The sequence below is a fragment of the Drosophila miranda genome, chromosome 2 (assembly GCF_003369915.1).
Source record: "Drosophila miranda strain MSH22 chromosome 2, D.miranda_PacBio2.1, whole genome shotgun sequence".
Taxonomy (NCBI): Eukaryota; Metazoa; Arthropoda; class Insecta; order Diptera; family Drosophilidae; genus Drosophila; species Drosophila miranda.
The window spans coordinates 32,153,211-32,180,832 of NC_046675.1; the positions used below are offsets into that span (position 1 = coordinate 32,153,211).

The 27,622-nt window shown below is 42.8% G+C and overlaps 1 protein-coding gene across 1 annotated transcript; it reads right to left on the reverse strand.

Moving 5' to 3' along the window:
• Positions 1-1,053: 1,053 nt before the first annotated feature.
• On the reverse strand, positions 1,054-25,740 carry LOC108156309 (neurogenic locus protein delta). The gene is made up of 6 exons (XM_017287697.2): positions 24,839-25,740; positions 18,020-18,331; positions 14,291-14,357; positions 10,558-10,806; positions 6,088-6,142; positions 1,054-3,615 (listed from the first exon to the last, which is right to left on the reverse strand). Exons 1-6 carry the CDS (start codon positions 24,893-24,895, stop codon positions 1,803-1,805), a joined length of 2,553 nt encoding a protein of 850 aa, XP_017143186.1. The 5' UTR covers positions 24,896-25,740; the 3' UTR covers positions 1,054-1,802.
• Positions 25,741-27,622: the final 1,882 nt, after the last annotated feature.

The window sequence follows — 27,622 nt, forward strand, 5'->3', positions numbered from 1 at the left end:
AAAAATTTCATAAAATTGTTTAGACTAAATCGTAAGTACAACACTAAATTACAATTGTATGCAAGTAACTACTATTTTTTATTGTGGTTTTTTGTGTGTTTTTTGTTTTGTGTCTCTTCCTGGTATAAATATGGGAAATCTTATAAACTTTTTACAATTTTTGTTTCTGTCTTCTGTGTGTTGTGTGTTTTTCTTTTTTTCGGATTTTTCTTTTTGCAATAAAAATATAAATTACTAAAAACGACTATTTAAAAATTAAATATTTATAAAAAATATATAATATATATATGTGTGTTTGTGTGTGTGTATAAGTATATGGATTGGGTGGGGGGTAGAGTAATTTATATACAAAATTGGAAAAATCTAATGAGAGAGCAATGTGTGTGTGTGTGTGAGACGTATAAAAATATATATACGATATACACATATACGATTTATCAGATAGGTTTTGCTGCACAGTTTTAGCACTTTTATAACTAGGTTTTTTTATATATTTTTTATTTTATTTTTTTACACTAACGAGGAACCATTTGCAATTTAACTGTAGAGTTTTGTATTTTCAGTAGATTTTTGCTTTAATTTTGATATTTTGGAATTTCGCAAACAGTTTGTTGTTTTGTTTTTGCTTCTTTCGTCTGGTTGTTGTCTTCGGTTTTGAGATCAAAATTAAATGTATAATAATATAAGACTATGTGGAGACTTTCTTTTCGGGGAGGGGCTGGTAGGGCGTGGGTGTTGGTTGTTTTTTTCATTCAATTTTGCTTTTTCTTTCCAAATATTTCTCAGAGATATTCCAAATAGGTTTTGTTTTTTATGCGCTTATAATTTATAAATTCATTTCATAGCTACAATAATTATTATTGACTTCTGATATAAATGCTCCAAAAAAGGATGAAAAAAATAATATATATAAATGAGAATTAAAATAAAAAAAACGTTTAAAAAAAATAGATAGATAGATAGATAGTTTTTTTTAAGCACTTAAAATAGAATCACTAAATGTTTTTGTTTGTCTTCGCTTTTGTTTGTTTGTTTTGGGGTCTTTAATCTATCATTAAGCTAGAGAATCGAGAGTTAAGTATAGTTTTTTTTTGTATCCTAGAAATAGTCGAGATAGTCAATTTTTTATGGTATTCTTTTTTTGTTTTTTACTTTTACTTTTAATTGTTTTTTGTGTGTTGTCGTATATCGAATGTGTGACCTACTATTTACAGGAGAATGCCCCCAGGGGCATTGTCAATGAGGAGTTTGTTCTTCTTCACTTTGTTAGCCTTAGAATTTATATTTTAAATTTAAGATTTAAATTTAAATGTATTTTTTGTAGTATTTACAATTTTATAGCGAAAAATATTAGAATTAAATTGAAGCAGATTTTTCAGTAACATGCAAAACGTCAAAACGTATATTGGTAGGTAGGAGAGGTCGGCTCCTCTCGTCGTCCGGGAAATGGTGGGGAAGGGGGCGTCTAAGGTCAAGTTATGGGTTGGAAAAAAGGCAAACTCTTTAAGGGTACATAAAAATCGTTTACTTTAGGCTTAAGTCACATTTAATGGGGGTGAAAATCTAGTTTTTTTTAGGGATATTCTGATATTCTGACGACTATACTGCTTCAATCTCAAACAACAACGAAGCCGGTGTGTATCGGCCCTATATATTTTGGCGTCTCTTTTTCACATATTTTGTTTTCGAAAACCCAAACCCCAGTCTTTTCTTTGTTTATTCCTCCTATAACCAGAGAGTGTGTGTGTTCTTAATTTTTCTGTGAGTTTTTTGTGTTTGGTGTTTTGTGTGTGTTTTTTTTTTTACATATGCGGCGTGCCACAGACCACTGTTCGTTGCGTCGTCCCCGCCCCGCTGCCGGTGGCGGAGGCGGCTGCCATCATTTGGGAGGAGCATGCACCTGCCACACCGGCCGCTGCCAGCGACGGCCACCGCTGGCTGCAGTACGAGCCCTCTCCCAAAACGGAGATGCGCTTGCCCTCAGCCACGGCCCCGCCCCCGCCGCTGCTGTAGTCTTTGGCCGTCCCAGAGGCGCCACCCGCCGCGGCTGCTGCTGCCGCCGCTGCTGCTGCTTGTGCCGCCGAGGCACTCCTATGCATCAGCGTGGGATCTGTGTTGAGCTGCTTCTGGGACTTGGCCCGCTGCAGTGGTGCGATCTGGCCCACGCCGCAAAACTCCGAATTGGCATTATTGTCCGCCTGTGCCACATAGTTGGACAGCGCCCCGCCATACATGAGGCACTCGTCCGCAGCAGCTGCGGCCGCCGCCGCCGAGGCACATATGTTGTTCACCGACTTGTCCCACGTGTTCTTGATGATATTCGGGTTGCCATTGTCGAAGGTCAGGCCCGAGTTGGAGCCCGTTTTGACGCCCAGTCCACCGCCGGTGAGACCCACGCCCACGGCACTCCCGTTGTGGTGCATTGTGGCCACGGCATTCTGTTCGTTCTGCTTGCGGGCCTCGGCATCGTCCTTCTCCTGGGCACGCTTCCGTTTCCGTTTCATGCAGAAGACCACACAGGCGGCAATCACAGCCACCAGAGGCATGGCCACCGAGAAGACGGCAATGAGCACCACCTGGGCATTGGTCAGGCCATCGGCACGGGCCTGAGTCGTGGCGCCGTAGTGATGGGCACCGAACGTGACCGAATCGTAGGACTCCTCGTCGCACTGCTTGCCACGGAACCCATTCGCGCAGACGCACTCGAAGTTGTTGACGCGATTCATGCAGGTGCCTCCGTTGTGGCAGGGTCCACTGATGCACTCGTCAATGTCAATGGAGCAGTCCTTGCCGGTGAAGCCCGCCCTGCAGGTGCACTGAAAGTCGTTCTTGAGGTTCAGACACGTCCCGCCGTTGGCGCAGGGTCGAATGAGGCACAGATCGAGTTTGCTGCTGCAGTGGGAGCCATGGAAACCGGGCACGCACTGGCACCGGTACTGATTCACCAAATCAATGCAGATCCCGCCGTTCTCGCACTTGTGCCCCAGACAGTCGTCGACGTTCGTCTCGCATTTGCTGCCCGTGAAGCCGCTGGGACAGATGCACTTGCCGTTCGGCTGGCAGCTGCCTCCGTTCTGGCAGGGATTCGGCCGGCAGTTGTCCAGCTGGAGCTCGCACGTCGGGCCGCTGTATCCGCCGGGACAGTCGCACTGAAACCCCTGCCCCTTGCTGCCTTGACCGGCGCGCACATTGCGGCAAGTGCCCTGATGGCAGGGCTTGTCCGCACACGTCAGCACCTTGTCCTCGCACATCCTGCCGCTCCAGCCGTTGGCGCACATGCACTTGTAGCCGCCCTTCGTCTGCTCGTCGACACAGGTGCCGCCGTTCTGGCAGGGATTCACTCCGGCATCGCACGAGTAGATCTCCGTTTCGCAGTCATCGCCACTGAAGCCGGGGGCACACTTGCACGTGTACAGGCCCTCGCCGGTGTTGAAGCAGGTGCCGCCGTTCTTGCAGGGACGATGATTCGTGCAGTAATTGAGGTCCTGGTTGCAGTAGAGACCGCCCCAGCCCTCGTTGCAGATGCAGGTCCAGGGTTTGTTGCACGTTCCATGGATGCAGTTGGGCTCCAGCACGCACTCGTTGCACAGAGGTCCCTTCCAGCCCAATTGGCAACTGCAAAAAAGAGAAGAAAGGGGAAATCCTTTGGTTAGTGGTGTCTAAAGTGTGACCAGGCATTAAGGAAGATTTATTTAAGCTTAAAGTGTGACCAAAGCTAGGAAAAGATCTCTTTTTATAGGCACACACTGGCTGTGGAGATTTAACGGTTTTGAAATTGTATTCTTTATTTAAAAAGACCAGGCATCTGCTACAATATCTTAGTGCCTAAAGTGTGACCATCTCTACATTGTATGCCTTTTATTCTCCCTTCTAATATGTACACACTGCCCCGGTGAATGCTTATTGAAGCGCCTCGAGCATTGGTTTACTTTTCCATCACCTGTTCCAATGGTAATTGATGCTCTCTCTCTCTGTCTGTCTGTCGGCCTGTGCCCCGTGCCCCCTTGTGACACGCTTGAATGCAGAGCCCCCCAAAGGCACAGAAGATGAGGCACACACAGAAAAAGAGCAAAACAGACACAAGAAAGACACAAGACTCTGTTCAAGTAGAGAGGAGACGTGGACTTGACAAACGAAATGAAGCGAATGTCTGTTCAAGAAGTTATATCCGCAGAGAGAGAAAGAGTCGAAAATTTTTGCATTTCTCACGATCATAAATTCGATTGCTAGTGCGACGAGTGCGTGCTTCCTCTGTGGCACGCACATTCGACCGAAAACAACAAAAAAAAAAAACAGATGCACTTTCCGATCGGGCAAAGCCAAAGCCTTCACCCACAAAAAGCAAAGAGACAGACGGACAAGACAGACAGACAACCTGTTGGGCGGTACAGTCGTCGTCGTCGTCGTCGTCGTCGTCCACCGTAATTGATATGCGGCTGAGCCAGTGTGTACACACACACACACACACACACACACACACAGAAAACAAATGTCAAAGCAGACAGACAGGACAGAGTTGCCAACATAACGAAACGTGTGGAGTGTCGCGTATGCGTTTAGAATTATTAAAATATTCCCACCATTAAGTCCGCACTTTGAAGTGGCACACGCATACCCAAACGTAGCCGCAGCTCCACTCTGTGTTGCGGTTGCCACAGCGAACTATTCAAGGCGTTACGTCCACGCCACACTCTCTGGAATGATGTGTCGGTTTTTGGGGTAGTACATTTATTTGGCACAATTATTGGAAAAAAAACCACAACCGAAAATGTTTGATTTCCGTTTGTGTTCAAAGTGGGTTTTATTGGCCAACATAATGCATAAATAATGAGCAACATCCTCTCTCTTGTCCGACTGTCTGTCTGTCTGTCCGTCCTTCTGTTGTGGAAAATCAATTTCAAGAGATCTCCTCCAGCAGAGAGACAGCCAACCCAAAGACGCAATTAGCTGTCGCTGGGAGCCAGTGGCTCTGTAGCTGTGGAGCTCTTTTTGAAATGTGAAATTGTATGCTGGAAATATTTGCCAGCGTCGTCAAAAGTGTTCGCTTACACCTTTTTGGCTAGGGAGCCAGCCACCAGAAGAAACAAATGTGGGAAAACTTTGTAATTCAATTTCTGTTGGCGTTCTGCTGTTGTTATTGCTTTTACTTTATTTATTTTCTGTGCAGTGTGGTGTGTGGAGTGTGGACTTTTGTAATGCAAAACCTTCCAGCAAATCAAATGACATCGCCAAAAGAATTTCTTGCGGTTTCAAACACAAAACGTGCACTAAACGAACCAAAAACAACAACAAAAGTGTTGCCCTTTTGCCAACAGCAACAGCAGCACACGGTAGCAGCAGCACCAGTCGACAGTCATACAGACAGACAGACAGACAGTACATGGAAAAGGTGTGCCCCCTCCAATCATCATGATGATGATAATGATGATGATGATGATTGCATTTTGGGTGGGCAACAAACCCACAAAACCAACAAACAAAACGTGCAAACATATAAAACGTAGCAGAAAGAGCAGTCGACGGTGAGATGGGATGAGCCGTAGAAGAGTTGTCATCATTAAAATGAAGCTGGAGCACCGTTAGAGGTGTCTCGGGGCCAGTGTTGCTCCAAGGAGTGGAGTTAAAATTAAGGCCGAGCCCCGTTAGATGTGTGTTTTGGCCAGTGTTGCTCTTCAGAATGAAGAGAAATCGCTTTTCGGGTCAGTGTTGCTCTAAAGAATGTTTTTAAATGAAGACAGATCACCGTTAGCTCTATTCTAAAGACAGTGTTGCTCTAAGGAATCTACAGATCGCCGTTAGGTTTATTCTACATCCAGTGCTGCCCCTCAGAATGAAGCTAAAACTTTTTCCCAGCCAGTGTTGCTCTAAGGAATATACAGATCGCCGCTAGGCCCATTCTTCAGCCAGTGCTGGCCTTCAAGATGTAGTCATAGCTCTCCTCCAGCCAGTGTTTCCCCTCAAAATGCAGTAAAATATCTCTTAGCCAGTATGCCCCCTCAAAATGAAATAAAATCTCTCTACCAGCCAGTTTTCCGCTTACAAATTACCCCTTAAATATAGCAAATAAAATTTAGAAAAAATACTTACACGCATTGATTGGGTTTATCGCAGTGTCCATGCTCACAGCCTTTGGCGCATTTTGCTGCAAAGAAGAGGAGACAAATTTAAATATAAATTAATTGAAATATAAACCAAAACAAAAGAATAGAAAACACTTTCCCTCCCCAGCACCACCTGATGCGACGGGACACCCACTCAATGGGGGAAAACCCACACACAAATCAATCGAATGCCGAAAATTGAGTTAATTTTTGGGAGAAGAAGAAGAAAACTTTCTTTTTCACGCGTCTGGCAATGAAAAATCCCACTTGAAAAATAGATGGGATTGGATTTGGGAATGGTGGCTGGTGTCTCTTGCTTTCTGACACATAAAACAAAAGCCGCGTGAAAAAAACAATAGAAAAGCGTTTAAAAGCGTTTTAGCGCACAAACCCCCTCAGTCCCGAAAAACTAACAAAAAAACCTATAAAAAAAAAAATGAATCATGGCCAAATGCTCTGTGGTGGTGGTGGCTGTGACTGTGGCCTGGTGGTGCCTCTCAAACTGTGAAGCAGGAATAACTTGTTTCTAAGGCCGAAAAAGGAAACACACAAAATGAAATAATCCCATGGCCAGGCCTTCGAAGAGCAGAAGAAGACCCATCCATGAAGAAGAAGAGGAAGAAGGAGGCAGCAGCGGCAGCGGCAGCAGCAGCTGAGGAGCTGAGGAGTCGTCTTGCCCCAAAACAGATTCCCAAGCTCAAAAGGTTCGACGAAAACTTCGATTGGAAGTCGTCTCATCGTCGGGGGCTCTGGTCTGGAGTTGGAGTTACAGTCAGAGTCAAAGACGAACTCCAAGTTGGAGTTGGAGTTGGAGTCCGCCTGAAGAATGTGGCAAACATGTTTCTCCTCTCCTGATGCCTGCTGCCTCTGCTGTGGCAGGAAGTAGGGGAGTTGCCACCGCCGCTGCCGCCACCGCCACCGCCACAAGGGCCTAGGAGAAGAGAGCGGAAAAATAAAAGTCGTGAACAAAACTAAAAAAGGCAATGCCAAAAGGAACAGAACCGAGAACCCAGAACAGATCCTCTTTAAAGCCAAAGTTTCATTCAGAAGCAGGCACCAGGCAGCAGCAGCAGCCGGGAAAATTGCTAGAAAATCACAAAAACGTGTTCTGGCCATGGAAGAGTCCCAGTCCCACTGCCAGTCCCTGCCTGCACGCAGTTAATATATAGAATATTGAGAGAATAGAGCGTAATATTGGCAATTGCCAATGATTTTTATTACAGAGCGAAAAAGAGAGAGAGGGAAGAGGTAGAAGGGGTATCGGTTGAAGTTCTTGAAATAGTTTTTCCATCCAGCGGCGACTGAAAGTGAGATCTGGAAGTGGTTCCCGTCGAAGAAGAAGTTCACACGCCCTGAAGCTGGGGCGCTGCTAATAAATTGATTGGAATTACTTATGGCATGGGTGCAAAAAATATGAGGAAGTACTAGCAGTGGGAGGTGCAGCGGCTAGAAAGAGGCATAGGCACATGGAGAGGGTATGGGTAATTCTTTTTGGGCTCATAGATGCAAATGTATCTTGGGGATACTTTAATAAATAGCTCAAAAATCAATCAATTTTCATTGAGGAAGCATTTCTGTTCTTAAAGATAGCTTTAATAAGTAAAAGATACAAATGTATCTGAGAGATACTTTTAGAAAATAGCTCAGAATCGATCAAATTTCCATTTGAGGTGCATTCTAGAAAGATCGGCTGGAAAATATAGCTCCCAGGCTTCAAAGATACAAATGTATCTGAAAGATACTTTTAAAAATGTTTGATAAATCCTTTCAATTTCATAACTTTTACTTTTAGGGCTCGCGCACACTATAGCTGAAAGCGGAGCTGAAATCGGAGCTGAAAGCTCTGCTGATCTGAGAGCTTTTTTCAGGCAGAATCAGCTTGCAGGTGCGTACATTGTCGGCTGGTCTGATTGCTGAAAGCTAAAAGCCACTGCGAATTAATATTACATTTTTCAATTATTATTTATTTTGTATAATAATAAACATTGTGATGTCTTTCGAGCGTTTACTGTACTTGGGGACATAGTATATTATATTTATTATTGACATATGAAAATGGTAATAATAAAACTTTTTTGCCCAATTTATCGCCTTCCAGAAATTATAGAAATAAAACTATTATCCAAATATTTTGAATAATCCCGCTTATTCCCACTTGAACAAAATCAGCAATCAGCTTGCTGAAAAAACAAACATGCTTGATCGATCAAACTAAGCTGAGCTGATTTCAGCGAGCTTTTTCAGCTTTCAGCTCAGCTCAGTCTGCAATGTGCGCACTTGCACCGGTGCAGTGTGTTTGTTTTTTCAGAGCTTATAAATCAGCTATCAGCTCCGATTTCAGCTCCGCTTTTAGCTATAGTGTGCGCGAGCCCTTACACCGCTTCCCAACTCTTCTACACTCAGATACTTTTGTATCCTTTTATTTTTCGCTCCATTCTTCTCACAGATACTTTTATATCTCTCGCTTTTGCAGCTGGCTCGGCTCTGCCATTCATGATCGGAAACTTTAGGCAAAATAGCTTATGTATTGGACGAGTGAGTATTTCCTTGAACCCAAAGCGAAGCGAAGACACAGCCACCACCGGATCCATCAGCAACGCTTCATTTCATTTCGTTTCGTTTCATTCATACGCACTTGGGCCTCCGAAAACAACAACAACCTTTTGGGCCAATTTAAGGGCTCCTTGGCTCTTCTCCTCTCTCGTCTGTATTTATCCTGTTTCTGTATATTTTTTTTTTCAGGCTGCATGCACGTTTTGGCTTTTTATTTTGTTTGGGGCTCCTGCTGCTGGAAAATAATTTTCGCTGCTGCTGTGTTTGTGCCTTAATTTAAGCTCATTTTTGCGCATTTAAGTTGAAAAATAAAATATAGCAGCAGCGGAAGAGGCAGCTGCTGCTGCTGCTGTGGCGGCAGCAGGACACAAAAATTATCTGCCCCAAAAAAAAAAAAAACGAAGGTTAAAAGAACGAAACGAATCGAAAAAGAAGCAACAGGCAAGAGACGAAGACTACGACATTTAAGGTGTAATCAGAGGCTGCCACAGAAAACCCAAAAGGAAGTCTTCGTCGTCGTTGCCGTCGTCCTCTCAGTGAGGCATGTGCGGCATGCAGCAAGCGAGACAGAGAGAGAGAGAGAGGGCCTGCATCATGATCATCATCATCATGCCTGTTGCTGTGGCTGTTGCTTCTGTGTCTGCGTAAAAAGGGGCACCACACCTTTTTGGACCGAAAAACCTGGAACCTGGAACCAGGAACCGATCGGGGGCCCTTGCACTTGGCGTGGGAAGATTTTTCGTACGATCATCAGCGAGAGAGAGACAGAGACAGAGAGAGAGAGAGAAAGAGAGGAAGGTTCTGCTGAAGGTCTGCTGTTGCTCTGATTCACAGTTGAAAATGTTTTTCGGGTAGCAGCCGCAGCATCCGAATGGTTGAAACTACAAAGGGCGGCCTGGCCGAATATTTGTGTATCTTTTTGTGCCTTTCGGCTACTTCTCGGATCTCCATCGTTGGTTGGTTCGTTAGACATCGTTTTGTTCTCATTCCATCTCTCTCTCTTGTGGGGGGGAATGACAAATGACTTTTCCCCCCACAGTCCCCTGTTCTGGTTTCTATTGATTTTTAATTTATTTGTTTGACTTTGATTTTTTCCACTCGAATAATTTTTCTGTATTCAAATTTTAGTTTTGTTTTTTGTCAAATCATTCGGCGGGGCCATACGCATTCGATAAATAATTATGCTTTAATTCGTGGGGCAGCCGGCCAGCTCCTTGGATTGGATATGTCTCTCGCTCTTCCACTCTTTTGCTCTTGTGGGGCGGGGGGGAGGCAGGCAGGCAGGCATTGTGTACAATCATCTCATTTGATTTGACAAGCAAGTGATTTTCAATAATGATGGCTTGAAGAAACCAAAAAGAGCCACTTCAAGGCACGCAGAGAGGAGCGGGAGCAGAAGCAACAACAAACAACCAACCGAAAAGAGCCAAGTGTTTCGGTTTAAAGAATGTGTCGAGTGGTTGGATGGATGGGAGGCTATTGATCTGTGCTTGGAGTATAGTACTTTCGTACAAAATTTATATTAGAGATACTTTTTTGGGGGGCTTTGGAGCCAGTTTTGCAATATGATACTTGGAGAAGCAACTAAATATAGTTTTTCGCTCAAATTTGGCATTTTAGGATCTAAAGATGCAAATGTATTTTATAGATACTTTTCTAGAATATACTAAATTCATTAAAGGGACATCTGATGCAAGCTTTCCATGAAAGTGTAGCTCTTAGGGGTTAAAGATGCAAATTTATCTGAGAGATACTTTTAAAAATATTTCCAAATATGATGAAATTCCAATTTCAGACAAGTTTTAGTACTTCTAGCTGCATTTTTCATCCAAAGATGCATATAAAAATGTATCTTTTACCTATAAATTTGTATCTTTTACATGGAATATTTTGTTCTACTTACGTATATGACAATAATCGCCCTGCCATCCACTCAGGCAGATAATCTCGCCCGTCTCCGAGCATTTCGAGTGCCCGAAGGAGTCGTCCCTCGTCCGACAGAACTTGGCACAGCCCGAACCGTAATAGTTGGAGTCGCAGGTGACACGGAAATCGTACTCCAGCGACGTGTACTGCGATTCCGATTTGTTGGTCTTCCAATCGGAGGAGACCTCCAAGACTTGTTGCACCAACAGCCGCTGGATGAGGAGATCTGCAAAGAGAGAGGCGGAGGAGATGATGATAAGTGTGTGAGAACAAGAAACAAAACCAGAGAAAGATAGATAGATAGATAGAGAGAGAGAGAGACTAATGAAGATTAATTGGGTTAAAGATGATCATCATTTCGAAGGCAAAGGCAGAGCCAGAGGCAGAGGCTTGTTGTGGAATGTGGAAAATGAAAACTTAAAAGAGGAAAAATCGAAAATCGAATGCAATTGCTTGTCACAGAGTTCGGTTTTTTTTCTGCTTTTTTTTTTTTTGGAGTGGCTGCAAGTCAAGTGCTGCCTGAAGTTGAGGTATGCAGCAGTCGATGAGGGAGAGTCAGAGTCAGAGACAGAGACACACGGGGCATGGCTTCATGGCTGCTTCAGAGCGCGAGACTTCACATTTTTTTTTGTTTTTTTTTTTCAGCTGTTCAGAGCTTGAGCCCGCGGACCGGTCCCTCAACTTGTTTCGTCTCTCTTTCGTATATATATATATATGTATATACATCGGTGGCACATTATGCCATGGTCTATAAAGTAAATTGCAGGTGCATGACTATTCGAATTGCATGAAGCCAGAGCCAGAGCCAAAGCCGAGCTTAAGAGTTTTTTGTTTGAGCTTTAAACAAATCCAAACATAAATCTCCCGCCTTTGAATGTTAAAAGCCAACAGAACAACTCAACAGAAAAATCTGCAAATGGAATGCCAGAAGCAAAAGTCTTGAAGGGGAAAGTGAAAACGAGAGCAACTGCGGGGGAAGCTTTTATCCAAATTTTGGCTCTACAAATCCTTAAATTCGATTGCCTAATGTTTTTGCCCAAATATATCGATTGGTATTGTCAAAGCCATATATTACACAGCCAGCAGCAGCAGCCGCACATTGACAAGCCGCTTAACCAGTTGGCCAATAAAAATATGAAATAAAAAATCGCACACACACAGAGCAACTCCAAAAACCAAAATCCAAATACTCCGCTAATTAATTACCGAAAATATGCACAAGTCAAATGCAATGGCAACGGCAACAGTGCTGCGGTGGCTACAAGAAATTCTTAGAGCCGTTTGCGAGCTGCCTTTTTGGCCACAAAAGTAGTCGTCGTCGGTCGTCGGTCGTGTGCTTCACCTGACGACGACATGGTAAAACCATTCAATGCAAAAATCGCACCAAGCTACAACATTCCCAAACGAAACGTACCAAAAAAAAAAAGAAGAAAAAATTGAATTGTATTTTTGTGTGGTTTTATTTACATTTGCCACAGACACGGACACGGACACACACACCACACCATATGGATAAAGCCCATAGGATTTGTGGCATGACAGGTTATTAGACGTGCCGGCAAACAGACTAAGACGCAGACGCACAATTTTGTGGCCAGTTTTGCCAGTTGCCGAGTGGCTCCATGGCTCCATGGCTCCGTGGCTCCGTGGCTCTGCTCTGCGACTCCAGAGTGCAGAAAGAAATCCGCATAATAAATATATATCAAGCAGATTTCTGCTGTGCACACAAATATTTACGCAAAAGCTGCATTTTCATAATTATCTGTGTAACAGCTTTCGTAATGTGTGGAAAAGTGGTTTACGTGCAGGGAAATGGCAAGGGTATGAATTTCCCAATTGGGAAATTTTTAAGGGAATCAAATAAGAGCTCAAAAAGTGTTGGATCGTCCTTTTTAGAGAATTCCACTAATTTTTGCATTATTAAAGTTGTTTAATACATACAAATCCTTTAAGTGCATTTTGCAAAATTTCCCTATTGGGGAAATTTAATTTAAACCCACCATTACCAACGTTTTGTCAACCCCATTTGCTGCCATTAACAAATGAGTGAAATTTGTGTGCAACAAATTTGCAACAAGAAATCCAAACTTGACTCTCGACTGTGCCGCCTGCCTCCTGCCACCTCCTGCATCCTCTATCCTCCCCCGTCCATGTGCTGACTTGAGGAATTTTTCGAAAATACCATTTTATCAAGACACACGACGACAACAGAGCAACACAGACCAACAACAACGACAAGTTTTGTGGCAAAAGAAAGACTACGGACCACGGACGACGAAGGCAAGCCCTAAAGAGGCTGTGCCTCTTGTTGCTGGGCCGCCGCTTCTTGATCCAAAGAGTTAAAATTAAAAGATAAGCATTTTAACAACATCGAGGGGCAGAGAGGCAAAGAGGGGCTATGCTGCCACAGCCACAGCCAACGTGCAACACTAACAACTTTGGCATTGGCAGAGATTAATTGGTGGGTTGGAGAGGAAAAGGTTGAGGAGGAGACGACGCGACGACGCTCAACTCTCGGGCGTTGAGGGAGCACCTTGCACCGGCACCGATGGTCAAGCCTGGCGTATGGATACAGGATTCAGAATTCAGATTCTTTTCTTTTTTTTTGTGCCCAGCAGGTCTGGGTCTTTCTTGCAACCCGACGGCTGTGTTTCGCTGCTGGCGAAAAGGTCGACGATGCTGCGGCTGCGGCTGCGGCTGCGACTGCGTGCTGATGCCTGCCTTTATGTAATTTATGTTAAGAGAAAAAAAAAGAGTCTAAAAACTTGCTGTGCAACTAAAAGTATGCGGGAGATCGCTTTGCACTTTGTTGCAAATACTTTGGGAAATAATGAAATTAATCCTTGACAGGCGGGCAGGGAAATCTCGCTGTGGAAATTGAAATTGCAATTGCAAGCAGAGACTAGGATCTACAAGATCTATACAAAAAAATAAACCCCAAGCCAAGCAGCGGGGGACCTTGAAAAATCTGTGAAATAATTAAAATTCCTTGAGGGATTGAATGATGCGTTTTAGAAAAGAATTCCAAAGAAAACTCCATAAATCTTGTTGAAAGAAAGTCTGCAGGTAGCTGGAAAAAAACTACCTGTTCTTTTCATCAACGAAAAAATCTTTGTGGGAAAAATCAGGCACTAGATTTCAAGGATTTCTCTTGTGGGGTGGTCCTTTTTTTTGTTTTATGTCGTACTCGTAATCAGCAAAAGACAATCACAGATTCCTTGATGCCATGTTGTTCCATTGTTTTCCAGGATGGATTACATACACGATCCTTCGATCTAGTGATTCGAACTAGAGTTTAAATCGTGATCAGAACGACACAAGAACTTAATTGCAAAAAAAAAAGAGAGGCAGGCAAAAGCAAAAGCAAAATGCAGAAGGGTTGGGCACACTTCCGCTCTGAGGCAGCAAAAAAAAAAAGGCAGGCAGCCAGACAGACAGACAACAAAAGGCGACAGAGGCGCACGAGGTTTATCCCCTGCCCTGGGGGATTGTTGGTTATTTAAAACCACTCAATACCCCGGATATCTTGTACAGCAAAGCTAGAACTTGCACAAGTATCAAATTCCACAGAGAGAAATGATCATCCAGAGAGCGAGAGAGAGCCGGAGGGGGAGAGGGTTGCAAAGAAGATCCTTTCGTTTTACAGGAAGCAGGATATATGTCCCGTACAGGAAAGTAATTTTATAATATTTAAAAAAAAGATTACTCACTGTTTACACGCGTATTGGCGCTGTTGTTGGTATCATGCCAGGCCTCGACGATCAGCGAGAAGGTGCCCTGTAATAAAAAATAAAGAAAAATTGATTAAAGAAAGTTCCACATCCAATCTAAAGGGGAAATGAAAGACAGACAGACAGTAATTCTGTCTAAATTTTTATCAATTTAATTCCCGGCTAATGGATGCATCTGGGGGCCATCTTCCAGATCTTCCAGCCCCCACATTGCGCGCCGCGACGACTCATTATAAACAGATTATGACAGGCAGAGACCCAAGAGCTAGTTTTGACACCCACAGTGATCCACACATCGTCTCTAATGCGGCAGCAACAAAATTTGAAATGCAAATGCAATGCCACAATCGGCATCGCCCTCAATTCACACTTGATTTTAAATGCAACGAGCGAACGCGCGAGCGAGCGGCTGCTGGAAAAACCGGCAGAGATGACACAAAATCCACTTCCAGCCGTGGAAAAACTTTTGCAGAGGCTTTTTTTTATTGAATCTGGTTTTCGTAGATGGGCGTGTTGCATCGTCGAATCTCGGAGTTGCATTTGCCATGTAAATGACTAATTTTTTCGACCAACTTTCGATTTTGCGTTGCATTTGCTTTGGAGTTGGAGATGCGTGGGCGCTGCCTGGTTGGCTGGCTGGCTGGCTGGCTGGCTCGTTGGGAGATGTAGAATTAATTTGGTTGATAAGTCCGTGGCTTTGCCGATTGATTGCCTAACGATTGCTGCTGCCCTGCCATTTCGTATGTGTTGTATTTTTCTACCATTTGCGAAAATAAACATAAAATTTATATGGGCACGACAGGAAGCAAATCAGACATCGAGACACGTATAGATGATGATCGGAGTGCTGGAGCGATCATCGATGGGAAACAATGGGAAATGGGAAATGGAAAAAAGGTAATAACGAAATGAAATGAAGCGCTGCCGATGGTTTATTGGTGTTTTGTGTGTTGTGCAGAGTGGAATAAAGTGCTTTTCAACAGAAGCTACGTGATTGTCGATCGTCGATCGGCTGCTTTTTTATTTCCTCATGTGGGAAATTTAAGATATGACAATTTTATTGTCATTAAATGGCTGATTAAGTTGTTTTTTGGTTAGAAACGGATACAATTAAAATTTCCCTGTGAGGGAAATTTTTATTTTTCACCCAAAATTGGTTTTCAAATCATTTAAGACTCTTCCAAGACCTTTCTATATAGAAAATAGTTGTATTTAAAATTTCCCTAATTTGGGAAATTTTCAATTTTTACCAGAAATTAATTTTTTGCGCTTCACTTGACATTTCTTTAGGGAATTTTATATTTTTACCTCTACGAAAATTATATAAATTACAATCAGACGCGACACCGAGAAATTCTGGTGTTTGCATCCGCCCAGGTCCAAAAATAAATGAGGCAACGATGCATCAGCAGCAGCAGCAGCAGAAGGAGTCGCCCGCTCGCTTTAGTGAATATCGCGTGCGTCGGTGCTGTATATCAACGTCAATATCCAGTCACAGGGCTCTGGATAGGGTGGAAGTGCAGTTTGGAGTCGGGTTGGTGGCATGCAACAGAGCAACAGCATAGGGCGCAAGAGTAGGAGTGGTAGCCCCAGACACGTAGCAACAGGGGAGGCGACACACAGAAGACACAAGACAAGACGCACGAGACAGACGGACGGACAGATAAAAGTAGCAAAGTTCAATACGAACAGAAGAGGAGAGACAGACAGACAGACAGACAGAGAGACATCAATGCTGTACGCCTGCCATCGCTGCTTCGACTATTTTTAGCAGAAAGCTGAAAGGAGGGAACGGAACGGATCGAGCGACTCCGGACTCTACTCTGAATAGTACCTCTCTCCCCCTTTCGGGTGGGTACTTGCAACATCACATCTTTTGGCGTGTTGTCAGGCATGCGTGGCTTCGTCGTTGTTTTAATTAAGTGCAACATTAAATTAGTTGATGCAGCAGCGAACGGCAGTACTTTCAGAGGAGAGAGGCGGCGGGGAGGTGGCGCAAAGTTCTAGAGGAGGTCTAGAACTATAATTAAATTTATAGTTTGACCTAGAAATAATTTGAAAAGTTTAAAGTGCGGTGGCGCGCCTACGGTACTAATCAAAGACCAGACTGAAAATAGTTTTTAGAAAATTTAAAAATACATTTTCTAAAAGTATTCTTAGAGGATGTTCAAAAAATAGCAACAGAATATATGCTGGAATATGTATACCAAGAAAACCTGGTTAGAAATTTATTCCGAACCATTTCCGAGATGTTCTTTTATGGATTACCTTTTCTACCTTTAATTTCCCTTCTTATCATGCGCGTGCCATGGTTTTTCCCTCACTTTAGGGAAATTTTCAGCGCAAAAGTTTGCTAATTGTTAAGTTATGCCCGCAGTTTTGCTGCACACAAATTTATGCACATTACACATTTCACGTGCCACAAAAACAGCCCAAGCGGCGGCTACCGCCCTGGGGGAACCATGACTTTGCAACAGGCAGCAGCTACAAAAGGCTGGCTGGCTGTCTGTCTGTCTGTCTGTCTGCCTGTCTGTCGTATGTGTAATGATAATAATAATGACGCTGCACATGCGCACAATTAGGAAGTAAAGTGTCTATGAAAGGGAGAGAGAGGGGGAGAGGGAGAGGGCTCTCTCTGGAAATATAAGGGGTGTTTCTGCGGGCCACAGACACAAAATACGTTACAAACTGCAGTTATTGCCGTTGAAGCTTCAGTAACTTCTTCTTTCTGGGGGTTGGGATCGGCACATCTCTTGCTGTAATAATAATTAAGAAATGCATGGCATGGCATGGCATGGCATGGCTTGGTATGGTATACCTTTGCGTCAGTGGAGCATAACTTTGAAGAAGAATAAAGTCTGTCGGTAGGTATTTCAAAATTTTCAAGCAATTTATTGAGCACACGTGCGCTGCTGGCCACGAAAATGCAGTAAAAAGAAGGGTGGCCCTAAGAAAAACCTAAAGAAAGGATGGAGGAAGTCATGCTTCTTGGTTTTTTACTAAGAAAAAGTATTACTATAGGGGTTTTAGGGTGGGGCGGAGGCTCTTAGCGAACTTTTGGTAGGTTCCTTTCACTTAGGGGAACACAAATCACCAAAAATCTATTTTTAAGGCAAATACTGATCTCTTGATATTTTTTGTAGGTGCCTTTCTTTTAGGAAAATCACCAAAAATCTCTCTTTAACCTCCCTAACAAGTAATGGAGGGCAAACAAGTTCCACTCAAAAGTCAAAACTATTCCTGGTTCTCTCCCTTCTTTCGTGCCACAAAATAAAGTAACGGCAATCGCCTGAAAGGAGCCACCAAGGGGTGGGCTATGCAGCGATCTGGAAATTGTCGCTTTGACTGGAACGGAAAGGAATGGAATGATGGAATGGTGGTGGCTGGATCCGGGGGTACTTGGAAGGAAAGTGGTGGATCGGTGCTTGGTGTTTGGTGGTGGTGCGCGTGCGCGTACTTTTCAGGCGCACTTTTAATAGCCGACAGATGTTTCGGCGTGTGCGCCACCACGGCGAGGCATGCAACAACATCAACCCTCCCAACAAGGACGCTCCTGCTGCTGCCGGATACACAAGGGAATGGGGAGGGGGACCCAACCGCGCGCAAGGCTATAAAAAGCCCACAAACAAATTAGCAAAAAAAAAAATAGAGAGCGGGAGAGAATCTAAAAATAGTACCAAGTAAAAGCAAAAGTTGTGTTTTACTTACCGGCCATGAAAACTGAAAGGGAAATTGTATGGGATTCGAGAAACCCTTATTCTGAAAGCGTTGCACATCGGTCAGATTGACCGAATTCTCGCCGAGAATGGGGGTTACCACATCCCCGTAGGTGCACTGCGATGTGGTATCGATGGTCGCCTGATAGTGCTTCAAACAAACACGAAACCGTGTTTTGCAAGTGCCCAAACACTTGCCCGTCGCCGCATCCGTTTCGCCGCTACAGCAGCGACCCTCGTTATCCCTTCCATGCTCGTTGCTAAAGTATTTTAGCCGCAATTCAAAATTGCCGGAACTGTGAACCTGGAAACAGAGGGAGAGAGAAGGGATATTGTATTAGTCAAATCAAATTAAAAAGCAATTCATTAAAAACGAAAAAAATCAAGGCAAAAAGAGAACAGAAACAGAAAAAGAAACAAAAGGAATGCATCGTGCGTCCCAAACAAGAGACGATAAATCTTTCAACATGGTATTTTTGCACAGAAATTGCAGAGGAATTTTGCTGCAGTAGCAGACGGGTGGATGGAGACCCATGCAAAGGACAAAAACAGGCTTATGAAATATTAAGAGAACCCCAAAAATACAAAAAAAATAAAATAAAAGAGGAAACATGACAAATGCTCAGCAAGCGGTCTCCTCCAACCCAGACCTCGGTCTTCGATTCGGCGGGGTCTGTAATAAATTCCGCTTCGTTTGCTTCGCTTTCGAGTTATTGTACGTTAACCTGTGTCTCTCGGTCTTTTTGGGGTCCCTGTGCTCGACTTTCGTTTTGAAGCGCCGACGCTTTGCATATTTTTGGATTTGCAAATCTCTTTGATAGCCGTCTTTCTCATAAATTTCTCAATTAATTCGTATATCTCTCGCATGGCTTTTATTGCTTGTTTGTTTTCAAAGGTGTGAGGGAAATTAGCAAAATGGGTCACATGTGCTAGATATTCATGTTTTTTGGACACTTTTTAATGGTTTTTTGGACACATTTCCCATAGAAGGGGTGGGCGTTTGATTGAATGAAATTAGTCGAGGTGTAAAAAGCACTTGGTAATTGATTATCGCAAATTTCCCATCTAGGGAATTCTCAAATTAAACATTTTTGTCGAAACATACCCAGAAACGCATAAGATCGCATTTTAAGTTATTCTAAAAAATTTCCCTAAAAGGGAAATTCTACCAAAATTTGTGTACTTGAGGTACTTTGTCTGAATATTTCAAAAACCATGATAAAAGTAAAGAAAGTCTCATTTGGAATGCTATTTCCTTAATTTATAAAATATCCCAAAAAGGGAAATTTTATTTTTCTTTCAAATGTCATATATACACACTCCACTTAATTTTTCGAAAATTTCTCAAGATGTCAAACACTTTTGAAGGGAAATTCTCGCTATCCCATACATGGGTGCACCACACTTAAGTGCGTAAATCTTTAATTATGACTTCATCATTGCCCAGAACCATAAATGGGCAATCGACGGCACTCCAATCAGAGGCAATGCCCAAAAATAGGAGAGATCTACTTATAGTTATTGCTGCTCCGATTGCTCCGATTGTTGCCTCTTGTGCGCTCTGCTCTGCTCTGTCGTTGGTCCGTTTTTCTGCTATAAACTATAACTGTTCGGCAATTAACATTTCAGGCAACAGCAAAAACAACAATAACGACAACAACAAGAGTGAAGCTTGTTAAAATGACAATTTAATTGTTGACAAGACATGAGCACAGCAGAGCACAACAGCACAGAGCGTTTGTTGTGTTATTTATTTTTGTTGTATTTTTATATAGTTTGCTCCACATGTGGCTGCTGCTTGGGAAGTTTCGTGGGTTTTCCCTCCTCTCTCTCCCAGTCTGTCTGTCCATCTATTCCTCTTTCTTTGGTTCGTTTGGAGGTACATGGGTGTTTAATTGCTCAATTAAGTAGAAGTGCGGTCGGGATGCTGTGTGCCTCCACTCTCCATTCACCATCCATTCTGTCCGCCTTTCGAGTGTAAGCACAGGCACAGGTGTAATCCCCACAGACAATAAAAAGAGGTACAAAAAAAAAAACTGTAGCAAAGCTGCTTAAGAGATCATTTAATGGATGTTTCTGCTTGGGTCTTGATCTGGCGCTAACATTGTACAAAGGCTTTTGTAATTGTTTGGGGCTTGTTCTTGAAGGGAGATCTAGAACGGGGAAATGGGCGATAAAGGGTTCTGCTTTCAAGGGAAAGCTTATTACATCACAGCAGGGAAAATTACAAAAATCCCTACCTACTAGTAGAGCAAATTATGGTAAAAATTCCCATTTTCCTTCTAAAACATTGAGTTTATCGATAATCTTTACCCATTTCCCATAGAATCCTATAAAAAGCAAAAACAAAAGACTTAAGCAACAAACGCAGACAGAAAGAGATGCAAACAGAAGTAGAAGACAGAGACAAAACATGTATTAATAAGCAGCAGGCAGGCAGGCAGGGCAGCAACAAAAACAAAACGGACGCAAAAGAGCAGCACAGAAAATAAAACAACACAACAGCAACAACAACAACAACAAAAACTAAAATAAAAGAAGCGGCCGAGGTAGAGGTAGCGACAGCGACAGGCAACGGGCGAGAGAGAGAGAAGAGAAGCAGAAGACGAAGGAGAAGCAGAAAAAACGATGAAAAAATGTACAAGTAAAACCGAATTGTTTCCCACGGCATACGATTTTGCCGGTCAACATTGATGGTTAAAGCGGGGACGAAGCAGCCAGAGAGAGACGCGACATACGAAACCAATGCGCGAGAGGGAGAGCGAGCGAGCGCGAAAGGCGAACAAGAGAGCAGAGGCAGAGAGGCAGTGGCAGCGCAGTAGCAGAGCAAAAGGTGTAAGCCGAACGCCAGGTGAAGAAGCAGCAGTGCGCGCATGCAGCCATATTGAAAGATCAGAGAAGGTGAGAGGGGTGGGGAGGCACAAAAAAAAGAGAGGGAGAGAACGGGCTTACAGGCCCCAAAGGCTATAACAGTTTAGCAGGCAGGCAGGCAGCAGACAGACAGACAGAGAGAGAGAGAGAGAGAGAGAGAGCGAGAGCACCGTTTGTCAGCTGGTGGTGGAGCAGCCCCAAGGTACATCCAACGAGAAGGTAAGTCAAAACCGGCTTCCACCATGTGCTTAAGCTAGAGAGCCTCACCTTTTCATTGGAATATAGCTTGAGCTAAAAAGCCTAAAGAGCAGAGGCGCAAAAAAAAAGAGCAAAACGTGACTTAAAAGTGAATTGGAAATGTGTGCGTGTGTGTGTGAATGCTGCTGCAGCTGGCAGCTGCTCCAAAGAGTCAGAGAGAGCGGGACGGAGAGAGAGAGATCGTAAGAGCGCAACAAAAACTTGTTTTCAACGGCGCTTTGAAGAAGAGCATAAAAATATGCGCGTGCAAAAAACGAAGAGCAGAAGCAGAAGAAGGAGATGCAAAAAAAAAGAATTAATAGACGCGATGCTGCGTCTGAATTAATAAGAGAAAGAGGGAAAGGGATGGAGAGAGACGGAGACGGAGACAGAGATAAGAGGAAGGCGCACAAGAAAATGTTAGAAAAACCATTGAGCGGAAGGAAGACAGGTGCTCGCGCGGGGAGGCAAACAAGTGGTGGGCGGGGGGAGCGAAAAACAGAGGCAAACTCCCATAAAAATAAGCAACAAAGAGAAGAGAAATATACGTAGAGTGGAAAAACAAAGGCTGGGCCGTCGTTTGTCAAAATATTTTAACAAAAACACACAAAAAAAAACCAAATCAATTTGCATAACACCAATACATAAACAAACACTCGCACACACATACGTTTACACGTGGGAAGATATTCAGACGGGGCGGGGGAGGGGCTAAAAGTGCAACCACAATAGTTTTTTGTCCCACATTTTGGACACCCATCGAGACAGTGGAGGGGATGTGGGGTAACAATGTCTCTCCCACATGCCACATGTAAAAACAGTTAACGCCAGATACCGCTAAATATCCCTAAACGGTTTGTGGTTTATATTTCCCTCAAGGGGTATTTGTTGTGGGTTTGATGAAAAATATTCCTGTGTTAAATTCTTGCCTAATAAAATAATCTTCTAGCAATCTTTTACAATTTTTTTTTTTTTCATTCCAAAGTCAGTTCAAAGTGAATTTTTAGAATAAAAATTGCTTACACAATTTTCGTAAACCCCTCCGTGCCCTCGAAAAAACACTTGTCATATCCGTAGGTTCGTTCTTTTGCCGTTGTGTTTATTTGCCTTTGCCTTCAACTCTGAACTTTATTACGCTTGAAGACCCTTTGGGGGCAGGCACCACACAACACACAACTCACGAGACTCCGACTCGGACTCCCTCCCGGACTTATAGGTGCCTGAAGAACTGGAAATGTTAGACAGACACTTGTTAAAAGTGTTGGAAAATAGTGCGTTGCATTGTTTACATTTTGCTTGACTCAGTTTGCTCTTTTTCTACCTATTCTTTGGTACTCCTCCTCTTCCCATTCTGCAGGCGATCACTCAGGGGTGACGGGACTAGTTAGAAGCCTTTTCTTTGGCACTTTTTATACAATAAAAGATACACTTCCAAAGGCAGGGAGGGTTAACCCACAGCAAGAGGCAGCCTGAAAGTAAGGATCCCCAAATTGAAAACCTTATAGCTCCTACATTTCTCAAGATATTACAAGCAAACTTTATAGCTAGCTCTCCTAAACATTTCAACGTATATCTGCCAAGTTTCATTAAGAAACAATCCTTCTTCCAGAGTATAACTATCTTCGACTATCATTCTATCTTGTATTTTCTCGTTTCTTTTGCCATTTTCTATGTTGTTGCTTCCACGTCAACTCCGTTGACTGACTGACTGACAGGTGGACTCTTGTACGGAGAGGTACGGGAGAGGGTTTTCCGCCAAGACAAAGGGAGACATTAAAAAATTGTATGGAAAGCACGCATTTTTATGATGATTTTTCCCCCGCTTCTACATGGCTTTTCTTCATCTACCATCTACAGGTGTTGTGTGGGGCTGCCCTTTGCCGTTGTTTATTAATCATTTAAATTCATCATCATAATCAACCGTTAACAACGGTTCCTGGGAATAACAAAAACAGTTATAAGCGCAAGTGAATCAGCAGCGGCAGAGGCAGCGCAGTAACGTGTGCGTGCAACAGAATGTGGCATGGTGGGGGCGGCGTTTGGGACTTCCTCCTACTCCACATCTAAATTGCAATTAATTATGTTATAAAGAGGGGCAGAGAGACGACGGCGATCCACTCATTCTTCTGGACACATGCCCCAATGTTAATATGAAAATTGCACTAAAAAACAAGAAACAGACACGAGATACGATCCCTGCCACTGCCTCTGCTGCTGCTGCACTGGTCGTACGGTTATTTGATAGTTAAATTGAAATTTAAACGCAGCTTGGGAGCAAAATTACGAGCAGTGGTGGAAATTGTGAGAACATATAGAATGCGACTAAAAGCCCAAAGAAAATTGAATTAAATTGCATTGCTAATGGGAGATAATTACGAGGGGATATTATATTTAAACAGATCTAAACTGCGGCAGATACGAGTATCGTTTTAAATGGGGGAATTAGACGGAAAGAAGGGACAGTTCTTTTTATTGTTTTTCGAATTAAATTTAATGCGAAATTAGTTGCATTTACCAACGATAAACGAGGCACTAACGAGAAAATAATTCACTGGGGGATCTCCTTCTTTCAGCTCATTTCTCACACAAGTTCTTCTCTAATTTGGTAGATCAATTCGCTACATTTTTCTTCGAGTGTAAGCACCTTCAACAGCTGCAACACTAAAAAGCACAGTGCAAAAAATAAAGCAACAAACACTTTCAGCTGCTCGAAAATCTCGAGAGACCGCAGGAGGTTTCCTTTTTCCAGACACTTTTTCGGAACATCGTTAAAATTAGCAAGCGCAAAAGAGTGAGAACGAGAGAGCATGCAATGTGCCAAAGCAGCGGCGGACAGACAGAGACGAAAGACATGGGCACGCATGGGCTGCTGGCTGTCGCAGCCGATGAGAAGAGGAGAGCGCGGGGGAGATCCAAGATGCTGGCGTGAAAGATCAATGAAAGAAAGAAAGGAACGGAAAGATGTGGAGTGGAGAGGAGAGCAAGTGAGTGGCGCATGCATGTGTCGCCGTTGACCTACGCAAAGAAGAGAGTGTAAAGCGCATGTAAAAAAGCGCAGCAGCCAAAGAGGGGGGAGAGGTGGAGCAGAAGAGTATATCCAGAACGGCAGATGTTGCCAGATCCATCCACATGTATGACTTTTTTTTGCATTTGTAATTTTTTTATAGTTTTTGGTTTTTGTTTGCCTTTGCGGCATGCGCCGTTGGTGGTACATTTTTATATGTTGGAAATAATGTTTTCGGGCCCTTGGACCTGTTTGAAAACTAGTTTTTAGCTAAATCGGTGAAAAAGGGTGCCCTGTGCCAGCCGAAAGTCACCCCTAAACAGCTGTTGATATCAGATTACCAGAAAAGGGAATCTAAGGGAAGTTTTCGATTCCCGTAGGAGTTCGAAAAGTGATCATAGAATTCATTAAAACACCCACGGAACAGAATGTAGAGTTGGAACTTATTCCAGGGCTAAAGTGGATCTAAATCCACCCACAATCCACATGTGAAACGAACAGCCTGGCAGCGCTAGCCGCTCTGTCTGTTTGTCTCTTCCACCCATTTCAGCCCTCACACTAATACACTCATGGAAAAGCGCGCGCCGCGCAGCTGCCGAAAAATGGTCTGCAACGGTTTATGGTCACGCATGTGTAGACGGTGGAAAAAAAAGGGGGGAAAAGGGACCACTTAAGAATATTTTGTAGAGTAAAACTCACCTGCACAATGACTGTGAAGCAAATGAATGCTGTTAATAAACATTTAATCCAATGCATGTTTATTGCTGCTTTTGCTGCTCCTTTGCGGGATTTAGGTGTTGTGTGAGGGTGTGTGTGTGTGAGTGTGATAATCCTCGTGTGTGGTGTGTGTGTGTGGTGTGGTGTGTGAGAGAAGAGAGCCGATCGCGTGATTGTTTAATTGTTGTTTTATTTGAAAATTTACAGCTACCTTTCAGCTGCAGCTTTTCTCTCTCGCGGATTCCTTTTAATCTTCCTCTATTACTTCTTCTGCTCTTTCTCGCTTTATTTTGTTGCTATTTAGTGCGGCACATGGTTTTGTATTTGTTGTTGTTGTTATTCTCCTCCTCACACGTGCACGCGCCACATATTTCGATTTATTTCTGCATTTATTTTAGTTTGCGGTTTATTTTAAGTAAAACTCTTTTTGTGTTCTCTTTGTATATTTTTGCGAGAACTAACGGTTTATGGCACCAAAAAAACGCCGCCAAGGGCTGCTATTTTTCCTCTGCCTCTCTTATTTGTATTTTATTATTATTCCTTTTTGTTGTTGTAAAAACACATGCAAATATTTGGAATATTTTCTATTAAAAGATCATTTAAAAATGCACTGCTCTTGCGGGGAGTTTCATGGGATTTATTCCAATTTTCCCCAAACAAATGTGGATATTTTGTGGTTAAACTAACACTGGATTTCGACGCGTTTCCCTGTCGGTTTTCTACGGGACGAATTCTAATATTTCTTTTAGCCGCGCGCAAGAACCGACGAAAATACGTTACTACGTTATCAACTTTTGAACTCAGTTTCTTAAATTTCTTGACGCGCGCAGCACAGAGACCCGCGCTGGTCGAATGTTGAAAACCGTTTAAATTTAATGTTTAATTTCATTCATGTCCCGAGCAGGCAGACATGCTGAGACATACTCGCCAAAGAGCGCGAGAGCGTGTTTTGAGAAAAAGACAAATGAGAGATGGGGAGAGAGAAAAAAGTGAGAAGGAGAGAGAGAGAGAGAGCGTGTTTTGAGGGAGTGAAAAAAGAGAGGAGAAGAGAGAGAGAAACTGAAGTTTGGTCATAAAACGTAGTGTGCACGGAACGAAATGTACGTGCGTCTGAAACGTTATGAGATTGTTGCTGGCTGACAGTATTAGTACCCTATTTCCTTAAATTAATATGAAGTTTCTCAGATTGACATGTCTTAGACATATTTATGAATATTATTAGTATCTCGATTCCAATACCTATTCTTGTTCCCTCCACCAAATATTGGTAAAATTGATTTAAAACAGGGACTGATTAGTTTCTGCAATTTTCGGTGCCTGGGATGACAAACATTTCTTTAATTCTATAATATCCTTTTTCCTAGGGTATTCAGAATGTTGCCGTTTTCTCGGCACATGAGTCTGGCCCATACATGCTGCAACCGTAATGGAATGAGTCTCTTTGTTGTCAACCGGTTAAAGAGAACCTTACCCGAGAGAGCGAAAAAGAGAGCCTGATTTACCGATTTGAAGAGAGCATAAAGAGCCTATAACCGTTTCGAGAAAAGCAGTTGGGCCAACTATACGCGAGTGTTGCGCGCCAAAGAGAAATTGTTTGAATGTGAATCAATGACAACGATTTAAATGTAATCTATTCGAATAAATTATGCACGGAAGTACGATTTGTATTGAATTTTTCTAAAAATAAAAAAGTGTTTGCGAAAAAATGCAAACAAATGTGTATGTTGCGGGACAATGTCGCTCATTTTTATGTTGCTAGAAAACTAAAGAGAGCGTTTTACGCCGTTTTGCGTTGAGGGAGAGTGAATATGTTGCAAAGAGTATGCTGCGACATCAAAATCAGCAGATGATGTTGCTGGAATGTTGCTTGGTAGGTTGCGAAGCGCACATTTTGGGAATATGTTGCTTGGGAAACATTTGTAGGTTGTTAAACGAAATTATTATTTTAAAATATATTTTATAGATAACTTTGCAATAACTCGTTTGGTTTAAGGGACTCTGATATTTCGCGCTATTTCGGTTTTCTAACGTTTACCAAAAAGGGGTTTCTTTGTCTATGGAAAACGGGGGTCTTGTTGTGGGGTAGGGGTTGTTCCGCATTCCATAGATATGATTCCATACGATCTTCGCTTAAGGGGATTTTCTACATAATTTACATATGAAAAGGGTTCTCTTTTGCTTTTTATTGTGTTATGTGGATGGGATGGATTTTGGTAGAGGACAGAGGAATGAATGGTTTCTAGGATGTTCGAGGATAGGGGAAATGGTATAAGGAGGTTTCTATAGATAGATTTATGATGGATACTGAAGGAATGTAGTAAAATAATAGGTTTGTAGACGGATCCATGGCATAGATGATGAATCCATAGCTTAGAAATAAAATATATCTGATATTTTATTAAAATATACAATTATTACATCGCTTTTGAATGAGAAAACCCCTATTTAAACCATGAAACATCTCAAGAAATTCACGATAAAAGTTGAAAAGAACTAGGATTTGCATTCCTTATAGATATGTACATATTTGAGGGATTCAAAATCGATACTTAAAGGATTCTTTAGAAATGATTGAGTCTAAAGATTTAGGATATACTTTCATAGGAGTGTATAAGTAAATCCCTTACCAAAAACATCCCAAGTTTGATACGATTCACTTTGCTTGAACAAACATTGTAAATCATTTCCCCACAAACCGCTGCCCAATCCCCAGATCCATTGGAGCGCCCAGGAACCCTGATAAATGGGTCCAAAAGATCGCCGTGC